Raw genomic sequence first — 25,003 nt, forward strand, 5'->3', positions numbered from 1 at the left:
TCTGTTACTTTAGATGAAAATAAGGAGCCCCTCCCCACGCCCCTCTGAGAGACATTTGGTTACAAAGAACACAATAGCCGCGTTCACACCAAGTACTTTTCCCGTTTAGTTCCGTTAGTACCCCTTATGTCGCGTTCACACCAAAAAGAGTACTTAGTGCCGGGAACTTTTACCCCCATTTTTAGTGCCTGCTGAGAGGTGGTACTCTCGTGGGGGAAAAAAGCGCCCCAGTTCTGATTGGCTGGGCGAATTGTCCGAAGTCAGGTACACACTCAACAATCAACAAGTGTCTTTGAGTACTAAGAAAAGTGTTGAATATATTAAATGCATTATTATTTGTATTTGATATTCATTCTACTTTTAACAGTGGATTTATCTGCTCTAACTCCTGAGGGAAATATCAGGACTTTTGTCTGTAAATGTTCCACTTTCTTCATCAAGAATATGCTCACTTTGTTTGAGCTGCTTAAGTCAGTAAAGACACCAAAGCACAAAATAAAACCAAGTGGCTGAACGAGGTTAAAAGGCTGAGAAAAAGTTAGCAGTAATTCTCCGCGGGTTTCTTCCCATATCCGATACTTTTCAATGCATATCTACCGCGTACAATATGACGCTTGCTACCACCGAGTCATAGGTCATGTCCTATGACTCGGTGGTAGCAAGCGTCATATGTGTGCTGGGGCAGCAGGCTGAAGGCAACTGACGCCAACAGACTCAATAAGCTCATCAGGAAAGCTGGTTCGGGCCTGGGAGTAGAGCTTGAGCCTTTGCTAGAGGTGTCAGAGAGGAGGATGCTGAGGAGACTGCTCAGCATCAAGGACAATAACTCTCACCCCATGCATGCCACTCTGGAAGCCTATCAGAGCAGCTTTAGCAGCAGACTGCGAGCACCGAGGAGCACCACACAGCAGGTCTTTAGTATCTGATATTCAGTATTTGACTTGAATGTGCAATATGACTTGTCACCAAATGACTTGTCACTGTCACAGGCTGCTACCTATTCTCTACTGTGGCACTCTAATGCGTTACTTGTATTATCTGTATTGTATTTTTGGAGCAACCTGGCAAGAATCATTTCCTTCAGGATTAATACAGTTCTATCTAATCTACACATATTACATTTTGCAGCATTCACCTTTCTAAATGTAGTAAACATTTCAACATAAAATACGTACAATTTACAGATAAAAAAAGTGATATATTCTTGTGGAAGCTGTGCATGAACACTCACCTTAAAGTGCACAGTGATGCTCCAGGGTAAGACAGTGTTAGATGCATGGAGGTCAAACAGGACTCCAATTGGATAGTGCCTGTCAAGGGAAAACACAAACAGGAAGTAGTATTCAAGGTATCAAGTAGGATTCAAGGATTCAAGGAGGATTCAAGGATTTTATTGTCACGTGTACATAGCTACAGTGTAGTTATGACCAGTGGCGGACCGGCCATCGGGACGTTAGGGACGAATCCCGATGGGCCGGTACTGAAGTGGGCCGGTCGGATAAGTCCTTTAAAGTCACTAGCACCCCCCGTTGACTATTTACTAGCGGTACCGAGGGTGGGCCGCTCGGATAAGTCACTAGCACCCCCCCAAATTAAATTACTAGCGGAATTGAAGTGGGCCGGTCGAGAGTCCCGGGCCGATTTTCAGTCCCAGTCCGCCCCTGGTTATGACAATGAAAATCTGAAGTCACAGGCTCCTCCAACAGTGCAACACAATAACACAGATACAATAGTGCAAGTAAATACAAATAGAATATAATAGAAATAGTGCAAGAATAGCCTATTAGAATATGATATATTAGATAAATGTTTTTTTTGGGGGGTTTTTTAAGTTGCAAACAGATGAATGTTATGGATGTTCTTTCAAAAGTGCAGGTGTTTAACAGTCTTATGGCCTGTGGATGAAATAATGTTACTTACTATTGTGACATGTCATATCAGCCGTACAGAGACATTTTTAAAGACCGTATGTGTTTGAAAAATGTTATCTATTGCTATGTTTCAAACTCATTTCTTTGCGTGCGGTACGAATAAAACAATACAAAAACACAAGTCTAATCTTATGCCTCGAATCTGAACGCTGAGTTTTTTTTACGTTAAAAATAAGAAAATAATATTAATGAAAACATTTGATGACGTCTAAGTTTAATTGTAACTTTCTCTAAGATTTAAAGTGCCAAAGGACAAAACTGGCGTCTTTTCTGTGGTCTTCTGAGGTTGTTGACGTTTCACTCCAACATTGCCATTTGTCACTTCCTGTGTTTCAGCCAACAGGAAAGAGCAGCTTTTTGTTATCACAGCCTCAAATCATGTTAGTCTTTGAGGTCTAGTTCCCCAAAAGCCAACAAACCAATGTGGGACATATCTGTCATTTTAAATATGATGTCAAACTCCCATTACGTCACCAGAACCTGGAGTGATGCTTTTAAATTGTTGTGTTTTTATAATGAAAACAAGAAATGAAAGCAGTTGACATTTGAATATTTTGACCCAACTAATAATTCAATATCTGTAAACGCTGCTACCTTTCTGTAACCAGGCTCTTCTTCATCATCTGTGCTACAATACTGACACCTTGTGGCTGAACTAGTGTGTCTGCAGACGGTTGAGCTCCGCAAAAAAAAGCCAGATGAGAAACTAACAAGGTGATGGATTGCTTTAAAAAGAGACGCGTGATATCCTCCCCACCAAATCGAATTAAAATGTATATTCAATGCCTGTGAGAATATATTAATCTTCTGCTTTTTCATCTGTGCTTTGTTTTGGTGATGGCATCTCTGTAAAACAGGATGTGTGATTGGTAGTGTGATTGTAAACCATCTTATGTATGCCGACGATTTGGCTGTCGAGTCCTAAAACCCAGAAGTGAGTCAGCATTTCACCACTTCCTGTTCCCTCGTCTCAGAGCCAATGGGATCTCTCCATAGGATTTAGGAAAGTAGCTGGAAATAAGCTCTGTGGTTGAAACACATTTAAGAGGCAGATCACGTTTTGTTCTACGACATTAAATCCATCAGCAGTGACCCCACTGGTGATTTCTGAAGAGTTGACGTGTCTGAAAAACGATGGTTGTTACCAAGTGGCTGAATAGGACTACAGAAGTTGTGGAGGTCGTTGTACGTCATTACGCCGAACACGTAAACACTCCTCTAAGTTTGTTTGCCGTGTTCTGCTTGAAAGCAAGTACCTGCCTCCTGCTAGAGTGTTCAAACAAACGCTTCAACTTGGACCATTTAGAATCTGTGTGTTTGAATATGGATCTGAAGTCGGCGTGACGTTGAAGCAGCGACCCTGCTGTAGTTCCTTTATAGCATAACGTTAGCATTTAGCTTCTGGCGACTAGATTTATGATTCGAAAATTATAAAAGTAGGGATAGACATGTGGAGAGTATCCGGCTGAACAGAACGTGACCCGTCTCTTAAATGTGTCTCAACCACAGACCTTATTTCCAGCTACTTTCCAAAACCCTATGGAGAGATCCCATTGCTTTTTTGTCGAGGGAACCAGCAGCTTACCTCCGGGTTTTAGGATGCGGCACTCTATTGTTTCTCCTAGCAGTGCTGGATTTCAACAGTTGCTAAATGTGTGTTCTGATTACGGAGTCAAATTTGATGTTAAATACAATGCTAAGAAGAGCGCTGTAATGATCTGCAGAGCGAAAGGGGATAAGGGGATATTCTATCAGTCAGGGCAGGTGCTGTCTGTTTGCTGTAAGTATCTGGGACACATCATCACAGATGAAATGGCTGATGATGATGACATGTATAGACAGCGGCGAGTCTTATATACACAAGCCAACATGTTGACTAGAAAACTCTCTTGGTGTTCAGATAAGGTTAAGGTGAACCTCTTTAGAGCGTATTGCACTCGTCTCTATACGGCCCCCCTGTGAGTCAAGTATAAGAAGGCAAGCCTCAAGAAGCTCCAGGTTGCATATAATGACTGTTTGCGTATACTGCTTAGAAAACCAAGGCGGTGCAGTGCGAGTGAAATGTTCTGTAATGCACGAGTCAACACGCTCCATGCTCTTTTGAGAAATCGAATGTACAAATTCATCTGTCGATTGAATGTTTCTCATAACTCTGTCATTATGCTGCTTTCAAATCCGTGTCTCAGTGCTGTACGATACCAGTCACCTCTGTGGAAACATTGGTATCACTGCCTTTTTTTATTTATATTTGAGTGTTGTGTCTTTTGAAAATTGGACCTAGAGTCTCTTCCAATGAAGCTGATGATGTACTATGGCTGTATGTATGCTATTTGAAACGAGAAACTAACAAGGTGTCCATGGTTACCCCTAACGCTAACTTAAGAGTTACAGGTTGTGTGAATGCATTTGTTGCACAATCTGTACAGAAATAACTAATTGAAATATATTAAAATGATCATGGTGGAGGGGTGCGTACCAAACAAAGATATCTTTAATCAATTCAAATACTTGTTTTTGTATAGGCTGTCAGGAGACTGAACTCTCTCCCCTCCCTCTCTCTCTCTCTCTCTCTCTCCCTCCCCTCTCTCCTTTCTCCCCTCCCTCTCTCTCTCCCTCCCCTCCCCTCCCTCCCTCTCTCTCTCTCTCTCTCTCTCTCTCTCTCTCCTCTATATAGTGTCTCTGTTGATTCTGTATATAGGATATACATATTTTATACATATCTGTTTTACTGTATCATTTTACATTCGGGATGGTTAGAAACGTCATTTCGATCTCTCTGTCTGTAAACACAAACTGAGTAGCACCACAATACTTCATTCAGAATCATATTTACACACATTTTGTAGCAAATAATTGTTTTTAATATTGCTCTTAGTCGTCTTGTGATTTTTGTTGTGCATCCCTAATTTGTGGGTGTTAACTAGAGGCAGTACAGCAAGAAGGAGACTGCATTAAACCTCCCATTATACCTCTTTGGAAACAGGGTGGTGCGGATTTGATGAGGTGGGCAGAGTTTGATTGGGCCGCCCGAAAGCATTTTAATAGAGGACATTTAACAAGAGCGATCGAAATAAAATAGAAATAAAGTCATGATGAGAGAATTCCAATATAGAGAAATACGCGTATTAGATGTTTTAGCACAACACATTAAAACTAGAACCAAGGTACTCTTTCTGTCCCCAGAGTCAAAACTGAACATGGAGAGGAAGCGTTTAGTTACAGAGCGGTGCAGGGGTGACGTATCTACCCGGAAGGAAGCTGCTGGTTCCCTCGACAAAAAAGCAATGGGATTTCTCCAGAGGGTTTTGAAAAGAGCTCGAAATAAGATCTGTGGAAAACGAACCTGTTTGATAAATGCACGTTTTGTTCAGCTGGATAATCTCCACATGTCTACCCTACTTTTATAATGTTATAATCATAAATCTAATCGCCAGAAGCCAAATGCTAACGTTATGCTATAAAGGAACTACAGTCGAGTACAGCAGGGGCGCACGACTTCGACGTCAAGATCCGTATTCAAACACACAGATTCTAAATGGTACGAGTTGAAGCGTTTGTTTGAACAGTTTGCAGGAGGCAGGGACTTGCTTTCAAGCAGAACAGGACAAACAAACTTAAATCAAGACTGAAGAATTTACAGCTGCCTTTTTATTAAACCAAACAATGATTCCTACCTTACTCTGCACTGTTACTTTCACTCTTGTATTTATTACCTATCTTGTTCTCTTTTAGCTTACTTACATGTTGTATAAGCTTGGCTTTTTACTGACTGGTTTTAAATGTTTCTTTGTATGTTAAATGGACATTCAGAACACCACCAGTGCATTAACTCATGATATAGCCCCTTGGAGAAATAGCTAAACCAGTTCATCCAACAACGCTTCACTCACCATTTCAGCGGCGTCCCTTCATACTCGAACCACATCTCCTCGGCGTCATCGGTCCTTATTACTTTGTGGAAGTGTTTCTTCACTTTGTCTGTGACCAGAGTCAGGTAGCTCACCCTGGGTAACAGCAGCTGAGCGGGACAACAGAAGAGGAAGACACCGGTTCATAATAATCACATAAAAACAAACTATTAACACTGTTGGGAAAATACTGAATGTTCCTTCTGTATCAGAGTAGCACATGATAACAGAGGCCCTATGTAGCCGGATGTATGACTACATGGATGATGCGTTCCTACGTTGTTCCTACGAATGGCACGATGATACAGTCACTCGAGAGATAGGCATATGACTGTCGTGTTTATTGCTTACGCAGGCCTTAGCTAATCTGAACTAATGTCAGAATACTGCTTGGAACTTGTATCCTTCCATCTTGTTGACTGCAACACCCTCTCTTGTATATACGCATATCAAAGACTCTACTCTGGGAACCAGCGTTTCCGCCAGGGGGGCGTCTTGCCGTCATTTGAAAAATATTAATAATTCGAGAGAAGATCGAGAGTTTTTATCGCTTGAAATAACGAAAAGGAAAAAGGACAAGGACATCCATCTGTTGGAGGGGCAAAGGAGTCTGGTGGGATTCTTTTCGGAGTATTGAAGATAGTTTCCCCGACATCGGCGGTGCCTGCTACAGCACAACATGGAACGTGCGCGATTTGGACACGATGAGTGGTGCTAGTGGAGCACGCACGTGAGCTGCGAGCACCAGAGCCTCTCAGCGGCGAAACTGAGGCTCCGTGGTAAACTGTGGTAACATGAAGAGCCGTGTGGGAGGCGAAACAGCCGGCGCTTTAAGAGAGCCGAGCCAAATGATCCGGCTCACTAACGTAAAAAGACAGTATCTATAAGGGACGGCTCAAGTCAAAATTCAAGCACCCCCCCCCCGCTCTCGGGGTGGACGCCCTCTCAGCCCTGGGGCCTATACTACGAAGCTGGTTCAACCTAACCTGGATATGTTTGAGTTAGCCGGTTGGCTAACATACGGCTAAACTGTACTACGACGCTGGTTATCAAGTGGATCGCTCAAGCCAGCCGTGTCCTATCTAGTTAGGTGCGCGTTCACATGAAAGGGCTGGTATCTGGAGCATTCGACCAATCACAAACATGGAGAAGCGTACTGACAGCGCAGCGTCATACTTCCTGAATGAAAAGTGAACTTTAATACTAGTCAAAAATGAAGAAGTTAAACTTTAAACATCCATGACTTAAACACTTTATCCAGGATCAAAGCCACAGAGCTGCACCTGCAAGGTGAATACAGCTGGTAACAGAACAAGTGTTTGAATGCGTACATTAACAGGTTTATGATATCACTGCCCCGTCTAAGACACGATCTGACTTTCATTACATTTGTCTCGAGTGTTTCATCAACTTAATGTGTTGCTTCAAATAATACTTCTGCATACAGTATGTGACACTGTGAGTGTTGCACGGCCAGATACGGCTCAGCTGACTCAGATAGGAAATATATGATAGGCTACATTAAGTGATATGCCGCGGACTGTACGTAATGTTACTCTGATCCGGTTACTTATGTTGTGGCAGATATTTAAGTAAGCTTTCTTTACACTAATGTTATAATAGTCAGATTGCTCTGAAGATGGAGGTGATATTCTATTCATGTTCACGTTCACAGTCTGTGATTTTTGCCGGCGGTCTTTCCTGCGACGGCAGTTTTTCTGTATTTCCTTTCTCCTGTAATATGACTTGATCGCTTTAAACTCCGCACACTGAGCTCTGATTGGTCAGCAGGCAGTGCTTTCACTGAGTTGAGCTCTTAGCCTGCAACCTAACCTGGTCCCGACCAGGTTAGCCGCTAAGCATAAGTTACCATGGAGATCTAGCTTGCTAAAAAGAGAACCAGCTTCGTAGGACCGGAAAGCCGGAGTTTTCCCTGAATTTAGCCGCTAAGAGAACATCCGGCTTCGTAGTACAGGCCTCTGGTCTGGCGGAAACACTGCTGGGAACTATTTGTTCAACGCAGCCCTGTGTGTGATGACTACTTCCATTCTTGCAAGGATAATAAATACATGGATCCTGATATTGAAGACCAAGCCGGTGACGAGTGAACAGCCAAGGCAAAGTGTTGACGTCACTGTGGTAGAGAGCTGCAATCAGTGGACGTGGCGGTGCGCAGTGTGTTCATTAATGCTGCTCTTAGACGTATTGTGTCAGGTGGATCTATGGAGCTTCTTCGTTTATTGTATATGTTCGTTTATCAGCTGCAGACAAACCTTGTAACTGATATAATCAAAAGTTGTAAGCCCTGCTGGTGATGCAAACATTAACGAGATGTGCTAAATGGCACTAGCATGTTTGTTTGGGTGTGTCCCCTTTCCTGGAGTGTGTAGGTTTTAGTGCATGTAAATGGTCTGCAGAGGATCAAATCAGAGGGAGTTTCTCTGCCAAACACTCCCCCCCCCCCGTCTGTAACGCCTCCATTGGACTCCTTTGTTTACCTCTGCAGCATAAAGACATCACTATGTAACACTCGTGCTTCTATTGGCTAGCGCTCAAACACATTGACGTGATAGGCTAAGGGGCGGGACATCTCTAAGCGGTTGATCAATCTGTTCTTCGCAGGATTGACTTTTCCCTGTGGATTAAAAACTGGATAAAGTGTCTTGTGATTTGTGACAACCTGCTCCACCATGACAACAACAAAACCTCAAGAAAACGTTTTGTTTTTTTATAGAAACTGAAGCATATCCCTCCGAAAGATGGTCGTGTATAAAACAGGAAGTTACGTTAATAAGACATGAAAACAATTGCAATGAAAGTAACAAAACAATGCCATCTCCTTTTCAGGTTCTAATAACACAAATTGTGTTATTTACATAAACTATTCATATTGCAAATACAGTTTTTAACCAGGAAGGGAAGACGGACATGGACATGACCCATGTGATTTGCAATATCGCAATATATCGCAATAATTAGCATATCGTAGAATCGCAATATATCGTATCGTGGCTTAAGTATCGTGATAGTACCGTATCGTGGGGAGGCTGGTGATTCCAACCCTATAAGATAATAAAATGTCTTTTAACATGTTGGTTTTGTGGCATGTCAGGAGACATGGACAAATACGTGCCGACTACATCTAGCATTTTTAGGATGTGAGCTGCGACCTCTGTAAAGCTAGATCACAAAAGGAGAGCTTTTAAGGAAGACTCTGGCTAAACACCTTTTCATTTCCCTACGTCTTCTTTAAAAGAATCATTAAGATCATAACATCCAGGTCTGCCTCCATAACACTACAAACATATCACTGTTGAATAAACGGCAATACAGCAGGTGTTTTCAATTCAAGAAGCATTTTATGTGAAGGATGATTAGATGTTGCTGCTAATTTCCCTACAGGGCTAGTTGTTCATTTATGGTGTTCTTATATGTTGGATTTGTATTTCTACTAATGTGTTTGATTCTTTTATGATTATGTTATGGGTAAGGATGTTATGCTTGGCCTCTGTATTGTGATTTGTTTAATGTTGTATGTGCTTTGTGACTAGGTGGCTTTACTATGTACTATTTCTCTGTCCTTTTTTAAGTGAGCTTGCTTAGACACATTCCAATAACTCGCGTTGATATGGAGATAGGGTTTGTTTATTTTATTTTCTTATCTAAGTCATCCGCTATGTCTCTATTTTCATTCTTACATAGTGATGTCAAATACTGAGCTGTAGTTTCAGATGGGGCTTTTAGGAGGTAAGTGAGTTATGGAATTAGTCACAGGCAAAAGCAAAAGTCAAATCGTGGGTCAGGTTTTGCGTCCGCGTGAAGTCAGGAGGTAACAGCTCTTACATAGTAGGGCTCAGCCTCTCTCTCGGTAACCTCATCCTGGTTCAGGAGGAAGCAGGTGGGGATCCGGCCGAACCAAACGTCTCTCAACACGTCCTTGTCATCTGCCATGCTGCTGCTCCCAGTGGCTCATAAAGAATAAATCCCCCAACACACAGACTCTGAAGTCCAATGGCAGACGGCTTCCTGGTGGCAACAACACAGCAGAGCAAAACACATTAGCGAAACCACAGGGACACATAGGCTAGTGTTACATTGACTCATAATTATGCTTTACGTAAGCGTTATACTTCCTGATTTGAAAGGGGAGTTATTATACATATTGGATGGAATAAATGACGAATGTATTGCATCTATATTGACTGATACTACAACTATGATATATGAAGGAATGACCATTATTGAAACATTGTCCATAGAACTATTTTATAATATATATTAAGATGATCCTGGTGGTATTTCTTAAGATGATCTGTAACCAACAAGGATTGTTTTATTATGTCTGTACATGATTAGGACTTCTCTGCAGCTCCACAATACATCATTTCACGTATTTATCATGTACTTAATGTTGTGCTTACTGCTATTTGGGTATTGCACTACACTCTGAAGGGTAAACAGGTGTCAACAACACAACAGAGCAACAAACATTAGTGAAACTTTGAGCCACACAACCCCAAAACCACAGTGAAACAGGCAGTGCAACATAAGCTAGTAGCACATGGACTCAAGTAATTCTGCTTTAAATAAGCCTTATACTTCGTTATTAATTCACTAGGGGAGTTATTACACAGTTATAGTCCAGAAAAAGACAACAACTCACATGCTAGACTTCCAAACAAACTCCAAGCCTGTGAAACTACGCAGATGTAATGCAGAAACTGACGTTAGCTTGATAGCTAGGGAAGCTAAGTTAGCATGACAATATAGCAAACAATTGTTTAAATGGACAAACGTTGTTGCTTTCTGGGTATTGTGGGTATTGTCCACGAACAAATTATTCTTGTGTGCCAAGAAGAGGTTGTGATATGAGGGCAAATCTTACTTTGTGTCGATGTTTTGCAGTCAGCTTGAATGGAAGAAGGGCCGTGATGTTGTCATCCCCCTGCTGTCACCGGAAAACAGCTGAAAGCTCCCCCGGAAAACAGCGCCTCCTAGCGGACACTTCTTCAGGTCAGAATCGGAATCGGTTTTATTACCAAGTAGGTTGTAATAAGATAAGATAAGATAAGATGTACTTTTGTTCGTTGCAGCAGCATAAAACAAAACAAGACATTGCACATAATTCAATTAAAAGAGTAGAAATAAACAATTCTAAAATATCCACACGGCTGTCAAACTCAAATACACAGTGGGCCAACATTTCAAAATGGGTACTAGTGGAGGGCCGGACTGGTTCAATGTTTATTGCAAAACTTATTGAAATGAACTCATTGCACATATTAAACCTGGAACTAACAAAGCTTAAATTATTGCCTATAAAAACAACATTAAACATTAAATAATCAGTTGCATTCATTTCTTATGATTACATTTTTCCACAGGCCAACAACAGCTTCAACAAAACTATTCCCCTCAAAGAAAAAAGCAAACATGCCCTGTTGTCGTGAGAGAGAAAGTGCAGAAGGAAACATCCATTAAACTCAATGTGCTGCTCTGTGATGCTAGTTCAAACCAGATACTTGGCATCTTATCTTGGGTGCAAGTTCATCAATGTTTGGGCTCAGGCTCTGAGCTGGACCTCAGGATTGAGTGAAGGTGAAATTAAATCCACCAAGGGCCTGATTTGGCCCCCGGGCCTTGATCTAGAAGATTAGATTAGATTACTTTATTGTCATTGTGCAAAGTACAAGCCAATGAAATACAGTTAGTATTAGTATCCAACCAGAATTGCAAGATGTGCTAAATATAAATAAATACAAGGTGCATATTATAAAAACTGACAATACAGCGAGCATTGAATGAGGAGCAAAAAATATACAATATACAGATGTAAGTATTGACAGAGTATTAACAGAGTATTAACAGAGTGTGAGTGCAGATTATATGTACAAACAGTAATATTATATAAAACCTCAGATGTAACCTCAGAAAAGAAAAAAACAAGACATTTAATTTACAAAATGTAGTAGCAGTTATAGTTTACAAATGCTGTTTAAGCTTAATACATTAATAAACAGCACAGACTGTATTTGTGTAAGACAAACTGAGTTAAAAATATCATGTATATTGTATTTTTTAATTGTTTGTGGTAGATACTGTATTTCTGGGCCACACAGTAGGTGGCGGTAATGCGCCCTTAACGCTGGCTGCCACCGCCATAATACCGTCAAACGAAGAAGAAGAAAAAGGGCTTGTTTGGATTTTGTCCACTATTAGCTTCAAGAATGGATAAACAATTGGAGACGGATAACCTGGAAATGCGTCTCCAGACGCTGGAAAGTCGTATATACGGAGGGAGAAGAAACAAAAGTGCCAAACCCGCCAAGGTTTGCCTGGAATATTTTATATTGTGATAAGTTTTAGTGCTAGAAAAGAAGCTAACTAGCTGTTAGCCTAGCATAGCTAACGGTAGCCTTGTCATCAGGTTTAAGTAAACGCCCCTTTTTATGCTGTAAACATTTAATGTAAAACAATACGTTTTATTAAGAGTTGTGACAACTGTTCACTCAAGTTACTGTAGTTTGTTAAGGTTCTAGTTAAATAGTTGTTAGGTGAGCTATTACATTGTTACTTGGCCTTTTAAAGAGATATGCATTCATAACATTTTCTTTATTAATCAAATCAAATCAAGTTTTATTTATATAGCACATTTATAAACGATTTTTGGTCGAGCCAAAGTGCTGTACATATAATACAAATAGCCTACAGTAGAGACACTTTACAGCAAATACAACAGCACAGATTGTTCAGAATATCAGTATGAGAAAAAGCGACACCCTCTATCCCTTGAGTTATTAGTCTGTATGACTTGAATGTCAGCCACAATGCTTTTACATTTATAAACGACAGTGGTGGAATATATTTTATATATATATATATATATATATATATATATAGGTACATTCACTTGAAGCACACACTTTTACTTTACTTGAGTATATCATTTTATTTACCTATTTACTGCTATTCCTCTTCATACTAGGAGTAAATATTGTTCTGTTTTTCTCCACTAGATTTGACGAGATACAAACATTGACATATAGATAGATGGAATACATCATTAGTTAAATACCTATTACAAGTGAGTGTCACCAACTGGTTTCTAGGAATTTATGAAAACACAAATGTGAGGTTTATGCAATAACAGACATCCCTGATCTACTGTAAAGACGTTATTAGCAGATTGGCCACAGACATGGTTTGGTCCTTTGGAGCCAAAGCATGGAGTGTTTCTTTAAAGCATCATATGATCATGATCACTCTTAACTAACAAAGGTGCTTTGTAGTGGATGAGTTCCCTGAAGATGTATTTGCCGGGTCAGAGGAAGTGCCTGTTGTCTGTGTTGGTGTCTCAAGTTGAGCTCGTGTCTCAAGTTGAGCTCGTGTCTCAAGTTGAGCTCGTGTCTCAAGTTGAGCTCGTGTCTCAAGTTGAGCTCGTGTCTCAAGTTGAGCTCGTGTCTCAAGTTGAGCTCGTGTCTCAAGTTGAGCTCGTTTCAGTTATACTCAAAGAGGAATTATATCGAACGTGTAAAACAATAACACAAACAATAATAATATTAATGAAATGAAACAAGAGAATTATGAAACTGTACAAACTTAAGCAATATCAAATTGATGAACACAAATATTATTGACTTACAAATTATATATAAACAAATGATTTACCTAGTTACACATCCGTAAAGGGGTGGGAAGAAGTGTACACTTATTTAATCCCACCCCTTCTCCCAAAAACTAAATGATTAACACTTTTTTAAACAAATGTAGATCTAAATGTACGTCTCCATACAATATACATTTACAATTATAAATAGATTATATCATTATTACTACATATATATGCAATATTCATTTACGTTGTATGTCCTATTTGATAAGACAAATATAAAAGACTATCTTTTTAGATCTACCATCCAAAATACATTTGATATTTTAAAAAAAACATAATAGAAATAAATAAACAGATAAACTGTAATGAGATACATACGGGGTGTTTCTCAATCTCGAGGATGCTAGCTTGGTAGTCGCGTACTTCCAAGTCACTTCCTTCAGAAACGAAGCCAGTATGCTTCCAAGCCACGGCTTCGGAAAACGAAGAAGAATGGAACAGGCTAACAAGCGTGCCACTCTCTCTAACGGTTTCAACATAAACTGTACCGAAAATAAATACCTCACGATGTCTATCTAATTATGAACTTGCTTTACTTTCACGGAACACATTTTTGGTGGTAACACATTTAACAAAGTAACAAATGTACCAACACATGTTCTACGCCACTACATACTTACATTTAAATGTGTGCTGCGTCGGTTCAGCCATTCTCCGCAAGGGTTTTTGAAATTGGTCCTTGCGCAAAGCATTGTGGGGATTTTAAGGACGCGAAGTCTACCCATGTGCAGCCTCGACATTTCCCCCAAACCAAGGACGCGGCCTCGGTGGAATTCCAAGTATGCTGGAGATTGGAACAGTCCTGCTGCGTCACTCCATGACGTAGCATCCTTGAAATATTGGCTTGGAAGCCAGTATCCTCAAGATTGAGAAAAGGCCACAGTTGCCAGGATACTGCAACTTCTCTTTAGTCCCAAAAGGCACGACACAGCGCAAATCAGAGAAGAAAGTGCTTAAAGCATGCTCTGTATATCATCCTGAACTTGTTTGTTTTGTTGTTGCAGTCTGTCAGTATATTGTAGCGCCGCACAGATCCGAGAAGAAAGTGATGAAGAAGAATTGTAAAATGTAACGCCTGTCCTATACCTTGGTAATCCTTATCGTTAAATCTAATACATGTATTGTACCCTGCAGTGTGCTGAGTCTTTGGCCCGGATTCAGGCGGGTCTGACCAACACGGCCAACAAGAGAGAGCGAGTGAAGATCCTGCACAAGAAGAGTGAGTCACGCTGTGGGGTGTCTGGATTACAGCCTGTGGTGACCTTCTTTATGTCAATGGAGTTACTATTCAAGTGTTTTTGGCTTGTGTAACCATTAGCCAATCAGCAACCAAGGTAACCCCCCCCCCCCCCCCCCTTATCACCTGAATCTCCTCCTAGAGCACCATTGAGTTCTTTGTAACCAAATCTCTCTCAGAGGGGCGTGGGGAGGGGCTCCTTATTTTCATCTAAAGTAACAGACAGAGAATCAGCTCTTTGGAAACAGGGCTGAAACAGAGGGGATTATGGGTAATGCTGCAATGATCCGTTTGGTGTTTCAGCCAATCAGGGCTCTGTATATATCTGAGAGCTGTGATATATTGATGAAAAACAGTATAATAGGGGACCTTGAAAAAACGGACTACAAGGGACCCCACATATTTCCGCTGAACCCTAAAGACATCCAAATCCTGACATGAATAGCCAGTAATGTTGCAGAGTGCTGGTCTAAAATGATAAATGCCTCCACGTTGCTTGCAGTATTCAACAGACTCAGGGTCAGTTTTATCCCACAGGCCATAACACTGATAAACACCTGAGCTCTGTGAAGTGCCTCGATAAACATTCCTATTGTCATCTTGCAATGTACTTATTTATATAAATAGTTATCACAGCTAAACCCTATTTAATTTATTTTTAATTTACATTATTTGACGTCATATTCTGTTCTTGTACATATCCCTATTCTATTTATATGTATATAGACTTTTTGCCCTATTTTGTGTTTTTGTATTTGATTATATATGTTGCATTGTGGGAGGAGCTTAGGTCAGAAGATGTTCATTGCCATTTCTACAGAGTAGCTTTGTGCATCTGACACTAAAACCTTTGAATTTGAATCTTGAGTATTTCTTCTGTGTTCAGATCTAAGAGTGTGTTTTGTCTGATCATGTTTATCGACGTTGTGTTGCAGTTGAGGACCTCCTGAAGTACCTGGACCCTCAGTTCACCGACCACATCACTGTCCCTGACGCCATGAAGCTGGAGTTCATCCTGGCTGGTGAGAACAAGAAGGACAGGATCAATTACCTAAACATAACATCTGTTTACAAACGTGTATTTATTTTAGGCTTTGCATTGGATTCATTTATTGCATATAGACAACATTCTTTGAAATGTGTTAAGGCTTTACATGTAATGTTTGTAAGGTGTCGCATAAATAAGATTTTTAGATTATAGAAGACTCGGGCTGCACGATTTTGAGAAATAAAACGTATTGCGTCCATATTGACTGATATTGTGATAAGATTGATATATAATGACCATTTTTAAAACATTCACATTATCATTAATAATGTATATTCAAAATGATCATGGTGGGATTTCTTAAAAGGTTTTGTATTACGTACATTACCAGGACTTCTCTTCAGCTCCACAATACTTCATTCACGTATTTCACGTATTTATCCTTTACCTAATATTGCACTTACTGTGATCTGGGTATTGCACTAGTCCAAATTGTGATTCTGATATAAATTCGATGAATTGTGCAGACCTATAGAAGACTCGCATCTGCTTCGGTTCTCCCTGTGATGCTGTTGTGTGTGTTTGTCCGCACAGAGGAGGACTTCCTGCTTACCCAGGCTGCTTTGCTGGAGCAGGTCAGCACCTTGCAGCCTCTGCTGGACAGCAACTACATCAGAGGTGAGTTCACCTGCAAGACACTGAGCAGAGCACGGAAAACACAACATCTACTTGCCACTGTCTCCTGACGTCAGCGTCCGGGCATGTGACCTACGATGCCACTTTCTCCCTTTCCTTAAAGGTCCCCTGTTATACTGTTTTTCATCAATATATCACAGGTCTCAGATATATACAGAACCTGTCTCTGATTGGCTGAAACACCAAACAGATCATTGCAGCATTCCGCGTTCCAATTTCTGATTGGCTGGGCGAATTGTAAACCACGCCCCGTAAAACTTACATGTTGATGTAGAAGAGACATGAAGAAGAGGGGACACATGTTGATGTAGAAAAGACATGAAGAAGAAGGGACACATGTTGATGTAGGAGAGACATGAAGAAGAGGGGACACATGTTGATGTAGAAGAGACATGAAGAAGAGGGGACACATGTTGATGTAGAAGAGACATGAAGAAGAGGGGACACATGTTGATGTAGAAGAGACATGAAGAAGAGGGGACACATGTTGATGTAGAAGAGACATGAAGAAGAGGGGACACATGTTGATGTAGAAGAGACATGAAGAAGAGGGGACACATGTTGATGTAGAAGAGACATGAAGAAGAGGGGACACATGTTGATGTAGAAGAGACATGAAGAAGGAGGGGACACAGGTGGAGGTAGAGGAGACATGAAGAAGAGGGGACACATGTTGATGTAGAAGAGACATGAAGAAGAGGGGGACACATGTTGATGTAGAAGAGACATGAAGAAGAGGGGACACATGTTGATGTAGAGGAGACATGAAGAAGAGGGGACACATGTTGATGTAGAAGAGACATGAAGAAGAGGGGACACATGTTGATGTAGAGGAGACATGAAGAAGAGGGGACACATTATTGATGTAGAAGAGACATGAAGAAGAGGGGACACATGTTGATGTCGAAGAGACATGAAGAAGAGGGGACACATGTTGATGTAGAAGAGACATGAAGAAGAGGGGACACATGTTGATGTAGAAGAGACATGAAGAAGAGGGGACACATGTTGAATTAGAAGAGACATGGAGAAGAGGGGACACGTGTTGATGTAGAAGAGACATGAAGAAGAGGGGACACATGTTGATGTAGAAGAGACATGAAGAAGAGGGGACACATGTTGATGTAGAAGAGACATGAAGAAGAGGGGACACATGTTGAATTAGAAGAGACATGGAGAAGAGGGGACACATGTTGATGTAGAAGAGACATGGAGAAGAGGGGACACGTGTTGATGTAGAAGAGACATGAAGAAGAGGGGACACATGTTGATGTAGAAGAGACATGAAGAAGAGGGGACACATGTTGATGTAGAAGAGACATGAAGAAGAGGGGACACATGTTGAATTAGAAGAGACATGGAGAAGAGGGGACACATGTTGAATTAGAAGAGACATGAAGAAGAGGGGACACATGTTGATGTAGAAGAGACATGGAGAAGAGGGGACACATGTTGAATTAGAAGAGACATGAAGAAGAGGATTTTGCATAATAGGTGAACTTTAAGAACCGTTTTTTCTAGAACTAGATAAATACTTGGTGAGAGATCTTCAGAATTGGTTTTCTGTTTGCTTAAAGTTCGAGCCTGAATATTCAGTGATGTAGTGTTGCAGCGGTGTTGTTCAGGAGTGTGTGTTCTGTGTTAGCTGTATGTTTCTGTTTCTCACAGATGTGCCAGAGCACGCCACCAAGCTGCAGCGCCTGTCGCAGATCCACATCAAAGAGCAGGTAGCCCCCCCTCCCTCCATCTTTCTCAATGTCTGTCTCTCTCACTGTGTTTTATCCATTGACCCCATGTTCGTCTCTGTCCCAGGACCAAACCGAGGCTCAGTCCCTGGAAGTGAAGAAGCTTTTTGAGGAGTACAACAAAATGGTACACTTCTATTTTCACAATATTTCTATTTAAACCACGAGACAAAGGTAGTATTGATTAGACCCTCCAGAAAAATGCGGGCTAAAATCCTTGATTATGCGATTAAACATGCGGGGTTTTTATGTGATTGTATGCGGTGAAATTGCGGAAAGTTGCGAAATATGCTAAATATATTTTTTTAAATATTGGGGTATTTATTTATTCTCTCTCAACCTGCCACTAACGTTAAACCCCTTTACTATTCAATTAAACACATTCAATGTTTATTTATTGTAAAAGCAATTGGGCTATTTTAATCACACTCTCACACACACACACACACACACACACACACACACTTCTCCGCCTCATTCTGTTTTCATTTACTCGTTCGTTATCTGACCAGCTTCAATCTTGTAGGCTACTCACTTCGTTTCTTGTACCCTCGAAAGTTTTTTGGAGGTTGATGCCTCGGTGAACGTGAGTTGTTTGGCTTTCTTGTCGGCAGCAGCAGAAAGCATTTTCGAATGTTTGAATGAATCAAAGTGGGTCGTCACCGTCGATGTTCTCTTATGCTCCAACACAGTTGCACCGGGTGCAGAATAGTTTCCCCCCACTTTCGTGCAAGACATCGGGGAACTGCTTTTGCCCGGTCTTTAGCAGAAATGTTCGTCGGTAAATGAGATGGATTAGATTTTTTCATCTTGGTGTTTTCTCTCTCGTGTGAGCTCCACACGTTCACTCTACGGTGTTGTTTACCTTCTGTGATGCGCGAGCTGATGACGTCATCATCACGTCAAGACGAGTTAACTTTTTTTTTTCTCAACTCTGTGGAAAAATGCGGGGATTATGCGCCCTTTTAAAAATCTGCGCCATTTTGCTGATTATGCGGTAAATTCTGCGATCGCATAATCACGTTTTTCTGGAGGGTCTAATTGATGTTAACGTTTTCTAAATGACGTGTCACTACAACATTTTCCCTGTACTTTAAAATCTCTGGTGGGAATACAAACATAGTTATGATGCCGAAATCATATTTTTTCTGTTCTTAAACTAACGTGTCTAATAAATGCTAAAGCTTTAGACCCAGCAGTGGAACATCGGAGAGAGATTTAGATCGCTGCTCATATTTAGTCTTTGGTTTCACTGACGTTTTGATATCACAAAGCTCCTCCCACTCACCACTGATCTCTGATTGGCAGATGTTCTTGCTCTCTAAGCAATTCGCCCAATGGGACGAGACCCTGAGGAACCTGGAGGAGGCCAAGGGCATTCGACCTGTGGAGTAGCTTCTGTCTACACACACACACACACACACACATTTCTGATGGTGATGATGACGAAGTCGGCACTGTGGCGGGAGCTTCACAGATCCTAACATTTCACCTTTTCAAACTGCTCATCGTTCTGTAAACAAAATGTTATTGAGTCAGGCAACAACACATTGAAACATTACCTTGTTCGTTTTAGAAATGTCTCCAATCCAGGCTGAATATTTGAGCTTTCACACAGTTCTCCAAATTGTTGTTAGGACTGTGTCTCATGTGGCTCTTCATCAGTCGTCCAGAGGAGCTCCCATCACGTGACGTCTGGCTCAGTTATTTATTTTCAGACAATAAAGCTTGTCATGCTTGCATATTGACTCGATGTGTAATACGTTCCTCGATGCCTCTCTAATGCAAGCCACAAGACACACACACACACACACACACACACACACATCCTCACATCCCCTTCAAGTCTTTAGATGTTCCCTCTACATGCCTTCTGACATGATTTGTATTAAGCTTAATTATTCTGTCCAATATTCTGGTTTTAAAATGTTCCATTTGTTTTGTTTCATAATGCATCTTTGTGGTTAATACAATAAATATTTCTTTATTTCCTTTGACTCCTCCATTGTGTGTGTGCTGTCTGTCACTCGTCTATAAACTGTCCATCAGTTGCAAACAGCTGTGATGATTACAAGAGGAGTGTATCTGAGGACTGAAAGACCTGCTATATGAACACTGAGAAGACACATGGGTACCACTTTACCATAAGACTACCCTTAAAAAGGGTTTACGAATAGTTTGTAATTTATTTATTAATTAGCTTGTGAACACTTTATAAATCATTAATAAGCTTTTATAAGGCATGAGATAAACAGGGCGACTGTGACCGGTTGCTTGCCAAATAGTGAGCCCACATGTATCTGTACTGCTAAGCAGTGGCGGTTCTAGAACATTTTACATTGGGGGGCAAGAGCTCATGCCTGGGTGGCATGGGAGGGCGGACAGTATACGTGGTATTTCATACTGTATATAAAACCTATGTATTGTTAAATCATGCCCTAACACAAGTGTTCTTAATGCACAAGAGAAACAAGGTGTTCAGACAAACAAACTAACATATGGTATAAAACAGCAGGAAATACTCATGATATCCTAGAACTCTGTTTACTGTAAGTACAGTCAAAGTACTTAGTTATAATGAAGTACACAAATTACATCACCCATCTCTTCAGAGAGCTAAAGGTGACCTGTGCAGCAATACATTTCAATATGTGTCAATACTAAGAGCTGCTAGATTGTGCTGCTGTGATGGAGTATGCAAGGAGAATCAGAACATACCATGTGGTCCAGCTGGAGTTTCATCTGCCTCCTGATCCCTGCCTCTGTCCCTCTTTCTGACACTTCATCTTTATTCCTCACATATATTTCTTCTTCTTCACGAATGTATTCATCTCCTCCTGCTCTGACCCTCCTGGTCTCTTCATCTCCTCGTGGCTTCCTCCTGCTCTGACCCTCCTGGTCTCTTCATCTCCTCGTGGCTTCCTCCTGCTCTGACCCTCCTGGTCTCTTCATCTCCTTGTGGCTTCCTCCTGCTCTGACCCTCCTGGTCTCTTCATCTCCTTGTGGCTTCCTCCTGCTCTGACCCTCCTGGTCTCTACATCTCCTCGTGGCTTCCTCCTGCTCTGACCCTCCTGGTCTCTTCATCTCCTCCTCTTCCTCCTGCTCTGACCCTCCTGGTCTCTTCATCTCCTCCTCTTCCTCCCGCTCTGACCCTCCTGGTCTCTTCATCTCCTCCTCTTCCTCCTGCTCTGACCCTCCTGGTCTCTTCATCTCCTTGTGGCTTCCTCCTGCTCTGACCCTCCTGGTCTCTTCATCTCCTTGTGGCTTCCTCCTGCTCTGACCCTCCTGGTCTCTTCATCTCCTTGTGGCTTCCCCCTGGTCTCTTCAGTGAACTCTCTTCTGCTTTTCCTCTATCTGTTCGTCCTGATCTCTTCTCAGATATGTCTTTGTGTTGTTGTTGACTCACTCCAGCTACTCTGGCTTGCAAGAGTACGTGTGAAAAGTACTGGTACAAATGCTTGTATAACGGTATTCGGTCTGAAGGGGAGGGGCTTAGCTTGACCCTGGATTCAGAGGGACAGGAGGTGAAAAGGGGTGGAGGGGGGTTGCGTCAAGTCACCTGAAATGACAGCTGTCGGAGGGGAAAGAGCAGATTAAAAAGGGTTTGCGGAGCGCTATGATAGGCTTGTGGGAATAGAGCGAAGTGATTGGTTAAGCTGGGGAGTGATGCCCCCGATCACTTATTGAGAGGAGAGAGAGTAGTAACATGGAAATAGTAAATGAATGAGTAAAGAAGGTCTTCCTGGTTGAACTTGCGCTGAGCTTCTTTAGTCTCAGATCACTTCCACATGTTCTCCATCAGCTTCGTAGCACCTTGGACATAATACAAGAAGAACATCCTGTTTGTTTTTGAAAGACAAACCTTTATTAATGATCCAAACATTTCATTTGATCACACATCCCATCAGAAAAGTCTGTTCAATGATTTCATGATCAGTTTCACTTTATCCACCATGATGTGTTTCATCTCAGCTGTTTCAAACAGAATCAGACATGATTTCCTTATTGATTATTATCATGATAAGTTATGTTCTATAAAACATGAGAGTGCCCACTTTCTATTTGGATAACAACAACAACAACAACAATTAGTCTGCAAAACAATAACATTGTATTTCCCAAGCAAAGACTCTAAGCTATTTAAAACACAATAATAAATGGTGTACTTATTGATTATGATCATGACAGTAATATCATTTTAAATAAACATTTTATGATGAAATAAGTGTTATAACCATCTGGGGAACTCATGTGTTTGTTAATTTGGGCAACAACAATAACATTTAATCCGTCAATAAATGTCTTAATTGTTTAAGAAAGTGGCCAGAATAAAATGTGTACAATAAAAGAAGCTGTGCTGCTTTCTCTCTGAAGCCTCGTGCACTACAAGAGAAACAACAACAAGAATCAAAAGAAATATCCAACACATATTTAGAGCAAAGTTTACATATCAGTTCAGGTGAACAAGGATCCTCCTGAGCAGTGACAGCCTCCATGGCTACACAGACACAGGAAGGAGCCGGAAGAAAGTCCAACACTTACAGAACAACTCATGAGAAGATGTTGAAGCCCCGCCCATAATGTTTGATTGACAGCTGATCTCTGCAGTGAAGACATGGACAATCAGCTCTGATGGACACACGGTGAGTTTAAGAAGTAGAAGAGTTCCTCCAAGGACTTCAGGCTATTTGAGTTTACAGAACTCAGCAGTGTCTCCAAAATTATAATAAAGCCGAACTCCAGCATGTAGCGGCTGAGTGAATGTGGTCTGGACTCTGTGGAGGAGAGTCATGGTTTCAGAGACGCTGTAGAAGGACAGAACACCTGCTTTGTGATCCAGGTACACTCCTACTCTGGAGGACGGAGGACCTGAGACGGGAGTGTGGATGTTGTTGTAACTAAATGAATAACTGTTTTGTTTACAAACTAAGGACCAAGATTTGTCATTGAGTCCAAATTCAGTCCCCCCCCCTGCTCTGCTGATAGTCTTATATGCGACTGCTACACGAACTCCTCCCCCTCTCCACTCCACCTCCCAGTAACAACGTCCAGTCAGACTCTCTCTACTCAGGACCTGAGACCGTGCAGTGAATCTGTCTGGGTGACGAGAATAAGGCTGTTCTTGTTCCATGCGTGTTGCTTTTCTGCTCCCCTCAGATAATAACAGCAGTGTGTATGCTGTGTTTGGATCCAGAGTGATCTCCTGTGAATATGTTAAGAACCCAGCTCTGGTGGTGGGCTCTGCTGCTGACAGTAAAACATCCACTTCAGTCGGTGAGACGTTTGTCCATTCCTCTCTCAGGACGTCCTGTAGTTTGTCTCTGACTGCTGACAGGGCCGCCGTCACGTCCTCAAAGTAGCTCAGAGGACGGATGTTGATGCTGGAGGAGTGTGTAGCTTCACTGAGGGCTGGCAGTGAGGGGTAGCTGTGCAGAAACTGGTTGTGATCCTCTGTGTGAGACAGCAGCTTCAGCTCAGCGTCTCTCCTCTTCAGCTCAGAGATCTCCTGCTCCAGCTTCTCCTGGAGCTCTCTGACTCGACTCACTTCTCTCTTCTGCTGGGATCTGAGCTGTTGCTTCACATCAGAGCTTCTCTTCTCCATGAGACGGATCAGCTCAGTGAACGTCTTCTCACTGTCCTCCACTGCTTTATCAGCAGAGCCATTGACGGCCTGCACCTCCTGCTGAAGCAGCTTCACCTCCTTCTCTCCATCCTGGATTCTCTGCTGGATGTTTAGTCGACTCCCCTCCAGCTCTCTCTGCCTCTCAGTCCTCTCTGCTGCAGCTGACACCGTGTCGTGGCCTTTGTGTTCGTCCACAGAGCAGAGATAACAGATACTCTGCTGATCAGTGCGGCAGAACATCTTCATCACCTCGTTGTGATGAGAGCAGATGTTCTCCTGGAGCTTCTTGGAGGGCTCCACCAGCTTGTGTTTCTCAAAGACAGGTAATTCATAATGAGGCTGGAGGTGTTTGTCACAGTAAGAGGCCAGACACACGAGGCAGGACTTACAGGCTCTCAGTTTCCTCCCAGTGCAGACATCACAGGCCACATCTCCAGCTCCAGCATAGCAGAGATCAGCAGGAGCAGCTGGGGGTCCAGTCTTCTTCAGCTCCTCCACTAAAGCTGCTAACATGGTGTTTTTCAGCAGCACAGGCCTTGGTGTGAAGCTCTGCCTGCACTGAGGGCAGCTGTGGATCTTCTTCTCATCCTCTCCGTCCCAGAAGCCTGTAATACACTTCATGCAGTAGCTGTGTCCGCAGGGAATAGCCACCGGATCCTTCAGTAGATCCAGACAGATGGAACAAGAGAAGGTTTCCCGGTCCAGCTGAACTCCTTTCTGCGCCATTTCACCTCTCAGTAGCAGCGAGTGTGTGAGTTTCACTTCCTGAGAGCTGAAACTAGTGTGACAGGTTATCTGAACAGCATGTGTGTGTGCAGTGAATGTGGCCTATCAGCTCTTGTACTTTACCCACATGTTGGTTAACCCCTCCTCCTCAGTGTGGATCTGAAGGGGAGGAACCAGGAAATACAGAGTGGAGCTGGCTGTGTCTGAGAGCAGGAAGAAGAGGGAGGGCTTATCAAACTCTGACTCATTCCAGGAGGAAGAGCAACGCTCTGACCTACACAGAGCCTCGGTTACAACCTCCTCGTCATTTGAAAATAACTTTTAGTTGTAAAATAAGTTGGTAAACTTACAAAATCTGAAGGGGATTAAATACTTGTTTCCTCCACTGTAAATGTATAGCCTCAATGTCCTGAAATAGCTGATTGATTTAATAGTTGGATGTGCAGAAAGTCGTTTTTTACTGTAAGTACTATAGTA

The 25,003-nt window shown here is 41.9% G+C and overlaps 3 protein-coding genes across 4 annotated transcripts in view; 1 reads left to right on the forward strand and 2 right to left on the reverse strand.

The window, feature by feature from the left end:
• Positions 1 to 10,802, reverse strand: part of atg5 (ATG5 autophagy related 5 homolog (S. cerevisiae)) — a 60,152-nt gene extending 49,350 nt beyond the window's left edge. For both annotated transcript variants that reach the window (XM_034236312.1, XM_034236311.1), the window contains exons 1-4: positions 10,725 to 10,802; positions 9,683 to 9,865; positions 5,822 to 5,949; positions 1,232 to 1,310 (exon numbers count right to left, since the gene is read on the reverse strand). In XM_034236312.1, the coding sequence (XP_034092203.1) occupies positions 1,232 to 1,310; positions 5,822 to 5,949; positions 9,683 to 9,790 (315 nt within the window). In that variant the 5' untranslated portion in view covers positions 9,791 to 9,865; positions 10,725 to 10,802. The remainder of the gene's footprint in view (positions 1 to 1,231; positions 1,311 to 5,821; positions 5,950 to 9,682; positions 9,866 to 10,724) is intronic.
• A 1,188-nt stretch (positions 10,803 to 11,990) lies between these two features.
• dctn3 (dynactin 3 (p22)) lies at positions 11,991 to 20,174 on the forward strand. The gene is made up of 7 exons (XM_034236301.1): positions 11,991 to 12,168; positions 14,646 to 14,730; positions 15,684 to 15,770; positions 16,331 to 16,414; positions 18,101 to 18,159; positions 18,245 to 18,304; positions 19,486 to 20,174. Exons 1-7 carry the CDS (start codon positions 12,067 to 12,069, stop codon positions 19,570 to 19,572), a joined length of 564 nt encoding a protein of 187 aa, XP_034092192.1. The 5' UTR covers positions 11,991 to 12,066; the 3' UTR covers positions 19,573 to 20,174.
• A 1,845-nt stretch (positions 20,175 to 22,019) lies between these two features.
• Positions 22,020 to 24,609, reverse strand: LOC117559505 (tripartite motif-containing protein 16-like). The gene has a single exon (XM_034236298.1). The coding sequence runs from the start codon at positions 24,524 to 24,526 to the stop codon at positions 22,862 to 22,864; it is 1,665 nt and encodes a 554-aa protein (XP_034092189.1). The 5' UTR covers positions 24,527 to 24,609; the 3' UTR covers positions 22,020 to 22,861.
• Between the last annotated feature and the right edge of the window lie 394 nt (positions 24,610 to 25,003).

Source organism: Gymnodraco acuticeps, unplaced genomic scaffold (genome assembly GCF_902827175.1).
Source record: "Gymnodraco acuticeps unplaced genomic scaffold, fGymAcu1.1, whole genome shotgun sequence".
NCBI classification, from domain to species: domain Eukaryota; kingdom Metazoa; phylum Chordata; class Actinopteri; order Perciformes; family Bathydraconidae; genus Gymnodraco; species Gymnodraco acuticeps.

What these genes read in the sequence shown, in the direction of transcription:
- dctn3 (XM_034236301.1), top strand. Translation starts at nt 12,067, where the DNA reads ATGGATAAACAATTGGAGACGGATAACCTGGAAATGCGTCTCCAGACG. An exon ending in GGACAGCAACTACATCAGAG is followed by an intron (nt 16,415 to 18,100) that starts GTGAGTTCACCT and finishes TGTTTCTCACAG; the next exon opens with ATGTGCCAGAGCACGCCACC. An exon ending in TTGAGGAGTACAACAAAATG is followed by an intron (nt 18,305 to 19,485) that starts GTACACTTCTAT and finishes TCTGATTGGCAG; the next exon opens with ATGTTCTTGCTCTCTAAGCA.
- LOC117559505 (XM_034236298.1), bottom strand. Translation starts at nt 24,526, where the DNA reads ATGGCGCAGAAAGGAGTTCAGCTGGACCGGGAAACCTTCTCTTGTTCC.